This window comes from Terrapene carolina, unplaced genomic scaffold (assembly GCF_002925995.2).
Source record: "Terrapene carolina triunguis isolate 2854851 unplaced genomic scaffold, T_m_triunguis-2.0 Scaffold88, whole genome shotgun sequence".
Taxonomy (NCBI): Eukaryota; Metazoa; Chordata; order Testudines; family Emydidae; genus Terrapene; species Terrapene triunguis.
The window spans coordinates 22,520,377-22,537,840 of NW_020664439.1; the positions used below are offsets into that span (position 1 = coordinate 22,520,377).

The following is a 17,464-nucleotide window of genomic DNA, read 5'->3' on the forward strand; positions in this document are numbered from 1 at the left end:
GAATGAACATGCTGTTTATACTGCTGTTTAGGAAAAGGACAATGAAATAAAAAGCTTGTAAAGCCTTAACAGTTTTGCAGCAACCAGTAACAACAGACCTAGAGAAGAAATGAAAGCAAGACTAAATACCCGGGACAGAGTTTTTTAAAAAAGGAACAAACACTTTTTAGTATAGAACATATTATTCCAAAACATTTTCTAGCCTGTCTCAGGAAGTTTACTCTGAGTTAAATCCACGGTCCTCTTATGTGAAAAGAAGATTTCATCCTTATAAACACAGAGAAGTCTTATTTCTCATTTACAGGGGCAACAAATAACCCAGCCAGCATCAGGAGAAGAAAAGGGCATATTACCTACTGTAATACAGCTAAATGCTTAAGGCTGGGTCTGCCTGTATTGATAGAGTCAGTGCCAAAGCACAAATATTGAAAGCATTTTTGTTTGTTTGTTTGTTTGTTTCAAACCTGACTTGTGACATCTGGTTACCCATTTATAGCTAATGAAGTTTTCACAGGAAGCTGGAGTCAGTGGTATCTCATCTTCTGTTTCAGTTGGCAAAGCACTATTTACCTTGCCTAGGCCAGCATCCTGCCTTGTTACCACAGGCAGTTTAATTAGGATGCTGCTCATCCAACACAGGAAATGAATAGAGTGGTAAATAATAGCTAGTAGAACAGTCTGAAACCCTGTATTACCAGTGACTTATTATAATCATTGTAATTAAAAAAAATAAAAGGTCAAACAGGACAGTAATGTACAACAAGGATTAGCAGCTCACCAGACACTTAGCTTAGAGATTGACTCTGAAGCAGCCCCCACCCCCTATTCTCAGTCACTTGAAATCAATCCTTTTAGCAAACGCTACTGCCATGTCGCCCTTAAAGTTCCCAGGCACTGGCTAGAGTAAAATCTGTCTGTCTGCAGCCTCTGTGTTTGTCTTTTATGCACCCTTCAGACTATTTTGATGCATTGGCTGTCATTGATGAAGTAATGATGCAGATTGCAGTAGGTGAAGTGTCCCCACACTAAAGTATTCTATTCTGTATAGCTTTAATGTAACTAAACCCCAATGATGTCTAGCAAAGAAAGAGCACAGTTCACTGCAAGGAATTGAGATCAACAGTGATGTTCCATCACACCTCTCAGAGCTGCCATCTTGAGTAGCTCTTCAGAAGGAATGAGTTTCCACTTCAGGTTTGAAGCTTTTTCTATTGCTTTAAAGTTTCCAGAGCAGTGAGGGGGATGTGCATCTCCTGAGAAGCAAAACCTACTGTGTCATCTTTTGAAATGTTAACGAGTTCCTTAGACTGTAAAAGTCCCATTTGAGCATTAGCAATGCTTTCCTTACTGGAACTTAAGATGTCAGGCCATTCAGAAATTCAGTCTCGCAGTGATATAAAGCCATTTGTGCGCTCAAATATATAGAGCACAACATAGATGGTAAGGTCATACAGCCAGGTGATAAAGTTACAAGTGTGTGTGTCACTGTTAGTCAATCAAGGGAAATTTACACATGTGTTTCTCCTAGGAAGACATGGTCCATGTCTTCCTAGGAGATATTTGCACTCAAAGGAAATGTCTTTCCATATTCCTATTGCATGCAAACACTTTACAGAGCTACTCTGTGTGTTTCAAACACTTCAAGTATATCGACAAAAACATTCTTTTCTTTCTGATGCATCAAAATCTCTTATAAGAAAAATGCACAAAACTAAGTTTCTTACCTTATTCCTTCTTAATAATCATCTCTTTCGCCACTCTCCATTTCCTCAGCTCTGTAGTATTTTTTAATTATTATTTTGGTATTTCTCATTTTGTAATTAAAATTAGCATATTTTCCTTTTTTGTACATGTGTATTTGAATAATTAATAAAATATTTGCAATTGCTTGATATACTTTGAAGAAGATAACGTGCCAAATTCATCCCTGGTGTAACTCTACTGAAATCAGTGGTGTTACACCAGAAATGAGCTTGGCCTGTTAACTTTGAAACGGCTGTTTTAATTTAGTATTCATGTACAGCAATTCAAAACTCTTTCGTGACCAAGGCCCTGATTCTACTTATGAAATGCTGAACTTCCTTATTTCCCCCCTCACTTCAAAGGGAGTTGAGGCCATTCAGTTCCTCACAGAAAGTGCTCACAAACTTACAGGGTCAGGCTCAAATTAACAAATCTGATTTTATTGCTGATTGTAATGAATTTTAGAACATTTAAGGTAGGTGCTTGTTTACAAACATTTAAAACACAGATAACAATAGTTAGCATTAATCAAGGCCACCGCTGTCATCAGAAACATTAGCCACCATGTGAGCAGGAGGGGGAAGTCAAAACCTAAATACTGATGCATACCCCAAAGCACACTAGACTTTGGCTATGTGGTGCATTGCCAAAGGGAATAAATTCCAAAGGTGGGGCCAATCTACAGAGAGAGCCCGGTATTCCTGCTGGATATTAGAAGTGCTTCAAGATTCATGGACTGCACAACCATAAAAGCTGCAACCTGTTTTGAGAGGAAAATACTTAACCCCTCTGCAGAGCGACATCTACCAAATGTTGCATTAGACATGACTGTTGACCATTTGCTATGAAATCCACAGTTGTATTCAATACATATCTTATGTCACAATTCCACCAACCTTACACACATAGAGTAGGACATTACTACTTGGAATCAATGGGTCTGCTCATGGAGTAAGGTCCAGCTCAGCACACCACTGGTAGAATCAGGTTCTTAGCTAGCATACAAGAGGTCAGACTAGATGATAATTGTTCTTTCTGGCCTTCAAATCTATAAGTGTCTATTGGTAAAAGTGATCCTGAAATGACAGAATTCATGACTCCAAGGAATGATGGGAGAGATAACAGCAGAATAAAGACAATGGATTTCAAGAAGGCAGACTTTACCAAACTCAGGGAGTTGGTAGATAGGCTTGATTTTCATGGGATATAAGGGGAAAAACAGTTTGAGAGAGCTGGCAGTTTTTCAAAGAGATATTATTTAAGGACATAAGATCAAACTACCCCACTGTGTAGGAAAGATAGGAAGTATGCCAAGAGACCCCCCTGGCTTAACTAGGAGATTTTCAATGATCTGAAACTCAAAAGAGAGTCCTACAAAAGTAGAAAATGGGTCAAATTACAAAGGATGAATATAAAGCATGTATGGACAAAATTAGAAAGGCCAAGGCACAAAATGAGATTAAACTAGCTAAAGACATCAAGGGGAACAAGAAAACATTCTACAAATACATTAGAAGCAAGAGGAAGACCAAGGACAGGGTAGGCCAATTACTCAATGACGGGGGAAAGACAATAACAGAAAATGTGGAAATGATAAACGTGTTAAATGTCTTTTTTGTTTCAGTTTTCACCAGAAAGGTTAGTAGCAATTGGACATCTGACATAGTGAATGCCAGTGAAAATAAAGTAGGATCTGAAGCTCAAATAGGAAAAGAACAAAGTTAAAAATTGCTTAGACAAGTTAGATGTCTTCAAGTCGGCAGGGCCTGATGAAATACATCCTAGAACTGACAGAGGAGATATCTGAGCCCTTAGCAATTATCTTCAAAAACTCATGGAAGACTAAAAAGATTCCAGAGGACTGGAATAGGGAAAATATATGCCAATCTATAAAGAGGGGAATAAGGACAACCTGGGGAATTAAGCTGACTGGTCTGTAATTTCAGTACCCGGAAAGATAATGGAGCAAATAATTAAGGAATCAATTTGCAAACACCTAAAAGATAATAAGGTGATAACTAACAGTCAGCATGGCTTTGTCAAGAACAAATCATGTCAAACCAACCGAATAGCTTTCTTTGACAGGGTAACAAGTCTTGTGGATGAGTGGAAGTAGTAGATGTGGTATATCTTGACTTTAGTAAGGCTTTTGATACTGTCCCACGTGACCTCCTCATAAACAAACTAGGGAAATATAGCCTAGATGGAGCTACTATAAGATGGGTGCATAATTGGTTGGAAAACCAGTTCCATAGAGTAGTTATCAGCGGTTCACAGACAAGCTAGAAGGGCATATCATGTGGGGTCCTGCAGTGCTAGGTTTGGGTCTGTTCAATATCTTCATAAATGATTTAGACAATGGTATAAGGAGCACACTTGTAAAGTTTGTGGAGAATACCAAGCTGGGAGGGGTTGCAGGTTCTTTGGAGAATAGGATTAAAATTCAAAATGATCTGGACAAACTGCAGAAATGATCTGAAGTAAACAGAATGAAATTCAATACGGACAAATGCAAAGTACTCCACTTAGGAAGGAACAATGAATTACACACATGCAAAATGGGAGATGACTGCGTAGGAAGGAGTACTGCGGAAAGGGATCTTAGGGTCATAGTGGATCACAAGCTACTATGTGTCAACAGTGTAACACTGTTGCAAATAAAAAAATTGAACAGAAATCTGGGATATATCAGCAGGAGTGATGTAAGCAAGACACAAGAGGTAATTCTTCCACTCTACTTCATTCTGATAAGACCTCAACTGGAGTATTGTGTCCAGTTCTGGGCCCCACATTTCAGGAAAGATGTGGACAAATTGGAGAAAGTCCAGAGGAGAGCAACAAAAATGATTAAAGGTCTAGAAAACACGACCTATGAGGGAAGATTGAAAAAACTGGGTTTGTTCAGACTGGAGAAGAGAAGACTGAGGGGGGACATAACAGTTTTCAAGGACATAAAAGTTTGTTACAAGGAGGAGGGAGAAAATTGTTCTCCTTAACCTCTGAGGAAAGGACAAGAAGCAATGGGCTTAAATTGCAGCAACGGCAGTTTAGGTTGGACATTAGGAAAAACTTCCTGTCAGGATGGTTAAGCATTGGAACAAATCACCTAGGGAGGTTGTGGAACCTCCATCACTAGAGGTTTTTAAGAACAGGTTAGACACACACCTGTCAGGAATGGCCTAGTTATTTCTTAGGGCAAGTCTGCACTACAATGCTACATCAGCACAGCTGCATTCATGCAGCTGCACCGCAATAGCGCATCTGGGGGAAACATGCTATGCCGATGCGAGAGCGCTCTCCCATGAGCACAATTACTCCACCTCGTCAAGAAGCGGAAGCTATGTCGGTGGGAGAGCAACTCTCGCCAACATAGCGCCGATGTGCAAGCATGAACCTTGGGGATGGGGGAGACTTTTTCACACCCCTGAGCAACGTAAGTTATATTGACTTAGGCTGTAGGTTAGACCCGCTCTTAGTCCTGCCTTGAATGCAGGGGACTGGACTAGATCTGTTGAGGTCCCTTCTGGTCTGATACTTATGTGATTCTATATGAATGAAGCAACAGACGTCTGACGAAGTGGGTATTCACCAATACATCTCTTAGACTGTAAGGTGCCACAGGACTCTTTGGTGCTTTTTACAGATCCAGACTAACACGGCTACCCCTCTGATATATGAATGAAGAAAGGCTATAATGACTAACAGACTGTACAGTCCCAGCCTGGAGCTGAGGCAAGTTATAAAAAGATGGACCATGTTGTTGCAGAGCACAAGCTACAAAAATATGCATTCACAGTAGTTCACATCATGTTGGGTGGCTCCACAGCATGCTTCAGGGGAGTATTTGCTATTTTCCTTATAGACTCTGGATAATGTGACTGGCCACAAAGCTAAAACCTGTGACATGCCAGATTTTGTGATTCATGGACAGCCATGAATTTGAGCCTGAGGGGTTAATAAATTAACATGCCACTGATAATCAGAATATAAGGTATTTGTTGTGCCAGCTGGTTTAGCATGACTTTTTTACTTGACAAAAAATGGTAAAAATAACTGAGGGTTGATTGGGAGGGTTTTTGTTGTTGTTTTGGTTTTTTTTTGTTGTTGTTGTTTTTTTGGTGGGTTTTTTTTTTTTTTTTTTGGTTTTTTGAGGCATTTGTAACAAATGAGGTACCTAGATTGTAATTTACAGAAGGAGTTGCTGAGATTGGGAGGAATTAATTGTAGTTCTTGGTAAACGTTTTGTATTTAAAGCTACATTTAATTAGATATTCCAGTCTTGGTGTAATTCCCAAGAAGCTAAATCTTGAAATTGCCCTTTTATCTTTTTTTAAATTAATCAGCTTTGTAAGTCCGGCATTATTCCTAGAACAAGGAAGTGTATCAGAAGGATAAATGAGGCATTAACAGATCATTACTCATGGAAAAAAAATATTTGAGGCTCACTCCATTTTTAGAAAAGAGCAACCTATTAAAGTAAAAGGATGATTTTGTGGCTCAAGGCACTGAACTTCAGGAGATCTAATTCAATTCCTGGCTCTGCCTGATTTCCTGTGTGATCTTGGGCAAGTCACTTAGGCCCAGATTTTTAAAGGTTTTTAGGCATTCCTCAGCTAAACACTGGAAGGCCAAAGTGACTTGGGCCCCTAGGCACTTAAGTCCCATTAACTTTCAGTGAGACTTAGGCTACATTGACACTGCAGTCGGAGGTGTGATGGCAGCTTGCGTAGGCTTTACAAGCCTTCTTTGAATCCTGGGTAAGGAGCCACTGTGTCTTCACTGCTGTTTTTAGGCATGCTAGCATGGGTATGCCTACCCAAACTGCAATCAGGCCTTCAACTGCAGTGTAGACATACTCTGAGGCTATTTCGATGCTGCGCTGCATAGTGTGGACTACAGGGGTGTGAACTGCAGTGCGCACCAAAGTGCTGCGCTGTAACTCCCGCATGCGGACACTGCCAGCATGATACCTAGTTCGCGTTAACTCAGCCCTCTTCTAACAGGACTACATTAGTACAAACTAGGTACCTTTTAGGTCATGCCAACAGGATCCACATGGGGCGGATACAGCGCAGCACTTTGGTGCATGTTGCAATTCACACCCAGCCTAAACTGCAGGGCTGTGTAGACAAGCCCGTAGACTTGTAAATCAGATAAATGTTGCAACACTGAGCAGAACACCTAAATACCTTTAAAAATCTGAGCTTTAATTTCTCTGTGTCTCGGTTTCCCATTTTTTAAAAAAGGGAAAATAATACTCCCATTGTCTGGCTTGTATGTTTAGGTTTTAAGCTCTCTGAGACAGGAAGTGTCTCCCACTATGTTCCACTATGTCTGTTTAAAACTTTTAGCGTGATCTTAATTGGAACCTCTGGTGCTACTGTAGTACAAATAATGAGCAACAACAAAGTATCAGTATTAGTCCCTGAAGTTTTTCATTGCCTGTACAGTATATAGTTAGATTCTTTAGATGCAGATGTCTTTTTTTTTAAATGAAGTAAAGTAGTTATAATGGTGGTTTAGGGGCATATTCATTTTTGTAATAGTGACTTAACATTTACCAGGTTGTTTTAAGAGTAAAGCCAATATATTAATCTGTGTTTCGGGCACAAGTTAGGTTTGATAGTCAGCTAGGGTCCTCACAGACCTGTCAAATGAATGCTGTGTCATCTTGTAAGTTTCCACTAATTTGGGTGCAAAATTTGCTGGTCTGTAGGCGGTTGAGAAAATGTTCTGCCTGTTTCAGTTATAATTTAGTATCTGCACCCTGAGGTTCCAATTCATTAAGAAGTAAGTTGTTTTTGCACCCATAGAAGCCCTAGCAAAGCCAAAGATGCCACATAAAATAGATTTTACACAGCTTGCACATGTTTACGCAGCTTGGATATATTTTTAGTAGACTTATGCCAAAATTTTCACACTTGGGCACCTAAATTTAGGCATTTAGATCCATATTTAGGCACTAACTGAAGAGGTAACAGAAGCTGTGATTCCTTCCCCGAAACCTTTCTAAAGGTTTCAGTGTGGGACAAAAACAATCTGGCCCTGGATTTTTACAGATTTGTTTTCCATTGTCAATTAAACATCATATTTTTCAATCTAAATGGCTGGGATGTATAATTTGTGAGTGGTTTATGTGTTTACAATCCTGGTGAATGCAACAAACCACTAAGTTGTAAGACTCACTCGGTTCTGCCTATATAAACTCTAAATAGTCCTAAAAAATTAGGCTTAAACTACTATGTCGAAAGAACATTAGAGTACAGATACCATAGAATAAAATAAGTACCTAGCTTGAATTCACAGCTTTAGATAAAACTCCAGCCTATGGCACATGTATCATATTTACTATATGAACTGGCATGACATCTAAGTATAGAATCTAAAAAACATCTCAGTAAGTTGGTCCATTTGGCACATCATTTTTATGATTATTGAAAAAGTAGCCTGGATAGACAAAAGATTCTTCTGAAATGTAATTACCTGGGGTTTTTTTTATTCTGTGCCTGTTATCACAGTGAGGCTTTTTTGCATATAGTCATTAGCTATTTCTGCTTTAAGTTGCAGCCTCATTGAAAATTATACTGAATCTGAATTTTAGCTTGCCTTAAAAAGAAGCTATCAATATTGAGCCAAATCCTAAGGACCTTACTCATGTTCAGTTCAGTTGACAAAGGTCTATTGACCTTCTTAATAGTATTACCTGACTAAGCACTTCAGAATTTTACATTTACAATTAAAATGTTATAAGAAATATCATTTTAGAATTTGTAAGAATAAACACTTAGTGGGCTGAACCATCAGCAGGCGTAAGTGAGGATAGTTCCATTGAAATCCATGGAGCTATCGCAGTTTATAGCAACTGAGGCTCTGGCCTTCTGGTTTTTGTGCATGTTCAGAGAGTTAGAAATGCTGGAAAACCTCTGAAGGCTGCAAAGCAAATCTCTTCAACACAATTCATATAGTTTGCCATGGCTTCCAGAGAGCAGCCAAACATATGTTGGGGACAGATACAAAATTCTCACTGCATTTCAAAAGTAGTTTATTTAGGTGGTTTAAATTAGTTTTTTCCCATGACTGAACTGGAACAGAAAGCAAGGACTTTTGGAACCATGGAAATTCACTATCTTTAGTCTTTACTGCAATGACATTAGAAAGATAGTGCATAGAAATAAAGGAATCATTTATGCTAAATTAAAACTTTCCTTTTTATTTACAGTACCACAGAAAAATGTGGAACACAGCTACACATCCTCTTTCTTTTCCCCATTTCTTTAGTATGCATTAAGGCAACTTATAAGTAATACTTTTCCGTTTGAGTGTTGTCAGTTTCAGCCTGCTGTTCTCCACTTAAGAGTGTGGTATATAAACCATACCTGCTGGTTTGCTTAGAGAAGCAGCTGACTGCCAGTTCTGGGGATGGGAAGACATTTTATTCCTGTAGATAATTGGCAGTGCAGTGGAGTGGTTTTTACCTTCCAGAACAGCACTGACATTATGTATCACATTTTGGGCATTGTGTTTGTTCCTTGTTTGAGTTTTGTCTCATACTGTTTGTGGGCCAGTGTTGAGGATTCCCATAGGTGGGTTTGTTCTTTTGTTACTGCTTCGGTATTGGGCAGTGCATTGCAGAGGCTCAATCCAGTCCCACTGGAGTCCATGGAAAGATTCCTGTGGATTTCAATGGGAGTTGATCAGGCCCTTAATTCATTACCTGGCTTTATCTCTCATCCCAAATCAGAGAACAGGGCTGGGTGAGATACGTCATTGGCTCAATGAGAGAGCAAACTTGGTTAGGGAATTTAAACATCATTACAACTTTTATCGTACTCCATATTTGGTCCTATGCAGCAACAGCTATATTCTACCTGTTCCATGCACATTATTTCCACCTAGGTCCAATTACACAGAGATTCTCTGTGTGAATTTCCCACTGAAGTCAATAAGCGTTCCAGGCAAGAAACAACTACAGGATTGAGGCAGTTGATATCAATGGGAGTTTTGTGCAAAGGCTCTGGGGAAAATAGACCTGTGAGTTTGTATTCCTAGAATGCACCACTGAATGTTTGCTTCCACCTGAAACTAACCAAAGGCCCTATCCCGACATCCATTTGTGTACTGAAATTCTGATTTCATAAAGAATGATGGCAGGATATGGCCGGGGGAGTGTAAAATGAAATAGAATAAATACAATGATATGAGGTTTAAAAAAATTAAGGATTTTGGTAGTGTTAAATACATAAAATAGGCATGTATAGCCCAGAGTATACGTTAATACAAAGAGAAGACAGCACACATTGAGAGAAATATAAAGAACTGGAAAATGTTTCTCCATCGGTTTGCAACAGGAATTTTGCCTGAACAAGGGCTTGTTAAGGATTTGGCCTGTAACCCAGACTTCAACTGAATCAGATGGAGATGTTCAGTTAAGGAAAAGTAGATTAATTTCTCATGTCCTCATTTCCTTAGAAGTGTAGTTAAAATTTCCTTCAGTGAACTGGATTCATCATTGCTACATAAGGTACAGTCTTGAAATTTAATTGTAGAAAAGCCCCCCAAAAATCCTCACTTATGACTTTTTTCTTTTTCACCCAGATAAAGTTTATATTGTGCCTGAAACCAACCTGCAACTGAAGAGATCAAGATGAGCCTTAATTCATCTACCGAAGGGACTGTTAAAAGAATCCATGTTGACTGCCCAGTTTCAGGAAGGCATGCCTATATATACATTATGGTTCCAACTGTTTACAGCATCATCTTTATTGTAGGCATATTCGGGAACAGCTTGGTAGTCATTGTCATTTGCTTCTACATGAAATTAAAGACTGTGGCTAGTGTCTTTCTGTTGAATTTAGCCCTAGCTGACTTGTGTTTCCTAATGACATTGCCACTGTGGGCAGCCTACACAGCCATGGAATACCACTGGCCTTTTGGCAACTGTTTATGTAAAATAGCATCAGCTGTGGTAAGTTTCAACCTGTATGCCAGTGTGTTTCTACTCACATGTCTTAGCATTGACCGTTACCTGGCTATAGTACATCCAATGAAGTCCCGACTTCGGCGCACCATGCTTGTTGCCAAAATAACTTGCATCGGCATCTGGCTGCTAGCAGGACTGGCTAGTTTGCCTGTCCTAATTCACCGTGATGTATTTTTTGTCGAGAATATGAATATGACAATTTGTGCTTTTCGGTACAAGACCCATAATACAACACTGCCTGTTGGGCTAGGTTTATCTAAGAACATGTTGGGTTTTTTAATTCCCTTTTTGATAATTTTAACAAGCTACACCTTAATCTGGAAGACACTGAAGAAGGCTTACCAAATTCAGAAAAACAAGACCAGAAATGATGACATTTTTAAGATGATTGTGGCAATAGTACTTTTCTTCTTCTTTTCCTGGATTCCTCATCAAGTGTTTACATTTCTGGATGTATTAATCCAGCTACGTATCATAACAGATTGCCAAATTGTTGATGTTGTGGATACAGCTATGCCCTTCACCATCTGCATAGCTTACTTCAACAATTGCTTGAATCCCTTTCTTTATGGTTTTTTTGGAAAAAAATTTCAAAAATATTTCCTGCAGCTACTAAAATACATTCCACCAAATGTCAGAGCACATCCAAGTCTAACAACAAAAATGAGCTCCCTTTCCTATCAACCATCAGAAAACTTAAGTTTATCCATGAAAAAGACTATTGGGTCTTTTGACATTGAGTGATGTCTTTTGTGCTATATGTTTCTAGAACAACCTTGCATATCAAAGTTCACGCACAGTCCTGACCATCACAGCTTACTGCACATTACTAAGACATTAAATCATCTACTAGAAATCATCTTTGGAAGATTTAGCAGTGGCCTTTTATATTGTCAAGAGGACTGTTTGTTATTTTTATTTGAAGCAACCCAAGAAGGTGGCAGTTGGAAGTCTTTTAGCATCCTTCCTCAGAGCTCAGAACTTTGGAAGAAGCGTACATGATGCTCCTGGAAAGATCTCAGAACTTAGGTTAAGGCATGATCATTTGTGAATTATATGAACTCTGCAGAATTTACTTTCAACATACATAAGCAATTCTAAGCTAACCATTTGGAATTGTTATACAAAGTGTTGCCAGAGTCAAACAGAATGTTTGTTTTCTTTCACATGATATTTGGTGGGGATGGTGGAGAACAGAGCTATGTCTGAAATATGAAAAATATCCATTTTTCCTTGATACAAATGTTGCGTATCATTACATTTATAATATACCCAGTTGGTGAAAATATATATATTCTACATATGCAGGTCTCACTCCCATCTCAGATTGAGATTTAAGGATCAAGACTGTGTTCACATACATTTTTGCTATTATTATTCATTTTAAACATGGCAAAAGTTTATATAATATATGAAATAAAATGCAGTTTTATTTATTAAATATATTTTTTTTATAAATCTATATTTCTATTAGTTATATTCTATACAAGGAAACATTACTTTGTACACACACATTTTTATCACTATGTTAAATGTAGGTTGGGTATTTTTATGGCCATAGTTTATATATGAACCAGTCTTACTTTCACTGGACCATGAATATCCCCTATTGACTTCAGTGGGATTACTCATGGAATAAAATTTTACTTTATGTGAGTAAGAGAATCAGAATCTGCCCCATATTAGCAAAATATGGATATCCTGTGATAGAGGTCGTTAGCAAACTTTAAAGGATCAGCCAAAATTATTTTCATAGAATAATTACAGCACTAAATGAAAAATAAACACATTAATTCAATCCACTCAGAACTTCTCAAACTCCTACAAATGTTCCATTTTCGTCAGTATTTTTGGACACTCAAAACTCCACAAAGCAAAAATGTAATAATACTTATTGGGTCAAATTCTGCTCTCAATCATAGAAATGAAAATGTACGAATAAATTTTGCTCTCAATTTCTATATTTACACCAAAGTAATTATGAGCAGAATTTGATCCTGATGGGCATGGAATTATTCCCCTATTTACATCTGAATAACTGAGAGCAACATCTGGCCCAGTTAAAAAAAAAAATATTTGCAGACAGATTCTTGCCGATAAACCTCTAACTTTTAAAATAATTTTCTCACTATAAAGGATATTTAAGCACTGGAACTGGTTACCTAAGGAGATTACAGAATGCCAGTCACTGAAGATTTTTAAGAACAGGTTAGATAAACAGTTGTCAGGGATAGTCTAAGTATACTTAATCCTGACTCAGTGCGGGAGATGGATTAAATGTCCTCTTGAGGTCCCTTCCAGCCCTACATTTCTATGATTCTATAATTCTAAATGAGAACAGTGACTCCTCTTTGAGGAAACCTAAACTAATGACATAACATTTTCTTACCTCCTTTTTAATTCACCTAATAACTTTCCAGAAAACTTTGTTCAATTCTAATTTAAAATTGTCTAATCTCTGCAAAAGCAAATCATCTGTTTACAAAATAGTCTGGCAGAGAAAGATAAAAATTGAAGAAAAAGTTCCTGATAATTTCAGATGAATGATATAAACAAATACATAACAGTGAGATTATTATCCTAAATGCAGTATTTTCACAAATTAGAGATGACACATTTAACTAGTTTTTGAGTCTGATTGTGAGTTGTAGGATTATCCCTAACTTCTTAATACAGATATTATACACAGAGAAATATTATTCCAGGATTTATTTTCACTGTGGAAAATGAAAGGCACCATTATTGTTATATTATTTATTATATTGATTTTAATATTAAAGTATGGCTCAGAATTAGACAATGAAATATATGTAAATGATAATCACCTAAATAAACTTTCTACTTATGTATTTAATATCTTACATTTAGGCTAAATCTGCTCTCAGATTTGCACATGATATTTAATTAAAACCAATGGGAGATATGTACCCGAAGGCAAAATTTGGTCCATTATACTTTGAATAGTATCCAAAGTAGTTGCATTGCATTAAATACTCAATAAGTTGAAGCAGGAGTATTAGATTTTGATATATATATATCATTATTATATTATATTATATTATATGCACGCATTGATATTTAGGGCCTCATCTACCAGAGAGCATCCATCTTTCCCATTTGCAGGTTGGCTGGCTGTGGATGCTATCTGCTGGACCACGCCATTTATGTGTGTTGAATACTCATATATCAGCTTAAGATGAGAGATGATCTCCGTCTTCTCATGCATCTGCAAGCCAATTCATCTTCCCATCTGGGGTATGAGTTCCATAGGAGTAACCACCTCACAGGTTTGTGAGTGTTATTTTTAAAATTATCTGGGGGAAAAAACAATTGTCTAGCAGCAGAAAATGAACAGGGAGGTACATTGGTCAGTGGTTTTGATCACTTTGGCCTCAGGAAAGCTTGTGGCTTAGTAACAATTGCAGGAAAACTACTGCTTGGGGTTCTAAGCCTGTACAAATCCTGGGGCAAATAAGAGAGATGTATACTTGGATGTGTGACTATGGAAGACGTAGAGAAGTGGCGCACATGGTGTGTTTTTAATGAACAACCAACCCCACATTGTTAATTAGAGGGAGTAAGGGATTAATCTTTTGCTAAATAATTATTTAGTCATGGCTTTTATTGGAGGGGAGGAAGAGAATAGGTGCTAAATGTGGGTGGTTCCTAGTCTAGCATTTGCAAAACCAAATTAACAGATGGTGGATAAGAAACTACCCAAATACTACAGATTAAAATTAAGAAATCTTAAAAAAAAAAATAAAACGACCAGGCTTCCAAGTGTGCAGCCTCCAGGGACGCTAGGTGGAGGCAGCCCTGCTAACTCTTTTAAAACAGAGTCAGAAGAGTGGGAAGGACAGTACACCTCTACCTCGATATAACGTGACCCGATATAACACGAATTTGGATATAACACGGTAAAGCAGTGCTCCGGGAGATGGTGGGGGGCTGCGCACTCCGGTGGATCAAAGCAAGTTCAATTTAACGCGGTTTCACCTATAATGCGGTAAGATTTTTTGGCTCCCGAGGACAGTGTTATATCGAGGTAGAGGTGTATGTACAGTTCCCAGGCCCTCTGCAAAGCCACCAAATTGACATTTAAGAGCAGACTCATCCCTGGTGCTAGTACTATGGGCCGTTGCAGCAACACAAGAGTGTTCTTGCTTTTATGCCTCATACCTCCTAGCCTGCCCTGGAATGCTCTCCACAGGCCAAGTCTTGGTCTCTTGCACAAAATCTGCCTGAACTCGCTATGTGTAAGGGGGGAGACAGAGCACTAGCACAGCTCCTTCATAGCCACTACTACAGTCCACTGGCTGTAGTGACAGCAGCTGCCCCTAATATATGGGGAAGGGAGTAGGCCCAGTGAATCCACATAGTGAAGACCCCTCCCCCCCCCAGCCACACCTCCATTTCCTCCGCTCAGCTTCTGTGGAGAAAGCTGCCGCTCCACAATCTACTGCTGCAGTTCAGCTCTTTGCCTTTGGTCAGAAGGAAGGAGTAAGATTTGGCTCCTTAGACACTTCGGATGACTCCCATTCACTTCAGTGGGCCTTTAATCAGGCCTATATAATTTGCCCTCAATATAAATGCTAGTTATACTGGCCTAAGGAGAACAAACCCCTAAGGGCTTAATAAATACACGGTTTAATAAATATACTTTACACATTGTCCATGTATGCTGGAAGAAGGACAGGAGACTCTGGATGTGGTTTAATTAGGCCACAACTTTATTCTTAAATGTCTGGGAGTACCCAGCAGATAAAAGTGTACAGTGTAGGTAATTTCATAATCATTTCACTATATACAGGCGCTTCCATCAGCCTGCCCCCTTACCCATCCTGGTCCCCAGCCAGCCGGCTGCTGGGACCTCACCAAAATGATGGCTAGGGGCTGGCTATAAAGGAGGGGCCCCAAACACTTCCTGTTTCTGCTCTCTTAAATCTTTTACCAATCTACTTTATCTGATCACTGTATCCATTCCCTGTGGAGTACTGGTAATGGACATCCGCCCAACCATGTAAAGAGTTGTGATATTATAGCCTAACTCCCATTTCATGTTTGCCCCAACTAAGCCCCCTCAAACCCACTGTGGGGAAGGTGGAAAAACCCCACTTCACCCTGGCCAATCTGGCGGTGAAGGAAAAATTTCTTCCCAGCACCCCAAGAAAGGAGCAACTAACACAATGCCCACAGCAAGTCCTGACAAAACCTGGGATTTGACTACTTCCACAGGTAGGTGCTGCTCCATCTGGTTCACGTAAAAGAGGGCTTTTCCTGCACCAACATGGACCTTTATAGTCCCCCACTCTTCTGGTAAACCTGGGGGGATGGATCAACATCCCCATACTGACCTGGTCTTCAGCTGCAGCAAAGTCATTCCCTGGCTCTCTAACCCTTACAGGGGCACACACCTTTTCCAACAAGCCAGCCAAAGGTGCCCACAGCTTAATGTGTGGTGAGGTCATTATAATGTGACTATTTTAAAATAGATGCATTTATAGATCACCTTTCATCCTGAGAAGGGCCAAAGCACTTTATCAACTATGAATCTGTCTCAATACTTTCCTCTGTTAGTATGGGAAACTCCTGCAGATATTAATGGAGTCTCTAGCTGTGAATCAAGGACAGTATACAGTCCTAAATACAGGAATTACTTCACCCACTCTTGTCACTTCACACATATATGCTGTTGCCATGTTTGAATGAATATTTTGTATTTCCTTTCTGCTGGCAGAATCATGTTTAAGCAATGGTATACCTGAGATGTGCATTATATTTATTTCTATTTATTGTGCAATAGTACTTTATATGACTCATGTTTCATTCTGAACATCCTCCTACCCTGTACTTTGTGTTCTTATGCTCCATCATATATGTGCGCATTTACTGGACTAAATTCCAATGAAGACAATAGAGTTATATCAGGGATGAATTCGGCCATTATCTTAATGATTTTTATTTTACAGTGTTTGTCAAGGTACTGCGGAATGAATTATGCCAAAAGGTTTTTCTGATTTTCCAGAATTATCATTTTGTTAAGATTCTCATCAAGTACTTAAACAACAAGGAGTCTGGTGGCACCTTAAAGACTAACAGATTTATTTGGGCATAAGCTTTCGTGGGTAAAAAAACCACTTCTTCACATGCATGGAGTGAAAGTTACAGATGCAGGCATTACTTGGGAGTACCTCACAAGTGGAGAGAAGGTAGTACCTCACAAGGCAATGGCCCTGTCAACACTGGTTCTCCACTTGTAACTCCCTTCTCTTCATGTGTCATTATATAATGCCTGCATCTGTACTCTGTAACTTTCACTCCATGCATCTGAAGAAGTGAGGTTTTTTACCCATGAAAGTTTATGCCCAAATATATCTGTTAGTCTTTAAGGTGCCACCGGACTCTTTGTTGTTCTTGTGGATACAGACTAACATGGCTGCCCCCTGATACGTGTCATCATCTACTTGCAATTCTGGCAGCATCAGTGGCTGTGTATGTGATTCCCAGGTTTTTCTCTTTTCCTTGTGTAGCTCCAGTAATGATTCATCTCTCATCTAATGTGACTTCCTGTCAAAATATACTGTATATTACAATTGTACATGCTGATGTTCCCCAAGATAAGTTTTGCAAAGAAAAGAGGGCCAAATGTCAGAAACACTGAAAAAAACCCTACAAAGTGGGAGGTTGCTTATATTGAAAATTTTCATCATTTGAGTTTGTAGAAAGTTGTTTTTAGTATGA

General features: G+C 38.8%; 1 protein-coding gene across 2 annotated transcripts in view; it reads left to right on the plus strand.

The window, feature by feature from the left end:
- The window catches only part of AGTR1 (angiotensin II receptor type 1), a 46,053-nt gene extending 32,303 nt beyond the window's left edge, over positions 1-13,750 (plus strand). For both annotated transcript variants that reach the window (XM_026649991.2, XM_026649992.2), the window contains exon 2: positions 10,339-13,750. In XM_026649991.2, coding sequence (XP_026505776.1) covers positions 10,388-11,467 — 1,080 coding nt within the window. In that variant the 5' untranslated portion in view covers positions 10,339-10,387 and the 3' untranslated portion in view covers positions 11,468-13,750. The remainder of the gene's footprint in view (positions 1-10,338) is intronic.
- Positions 13,751-17,464: the final 3,714 nt, after the last annotated feature.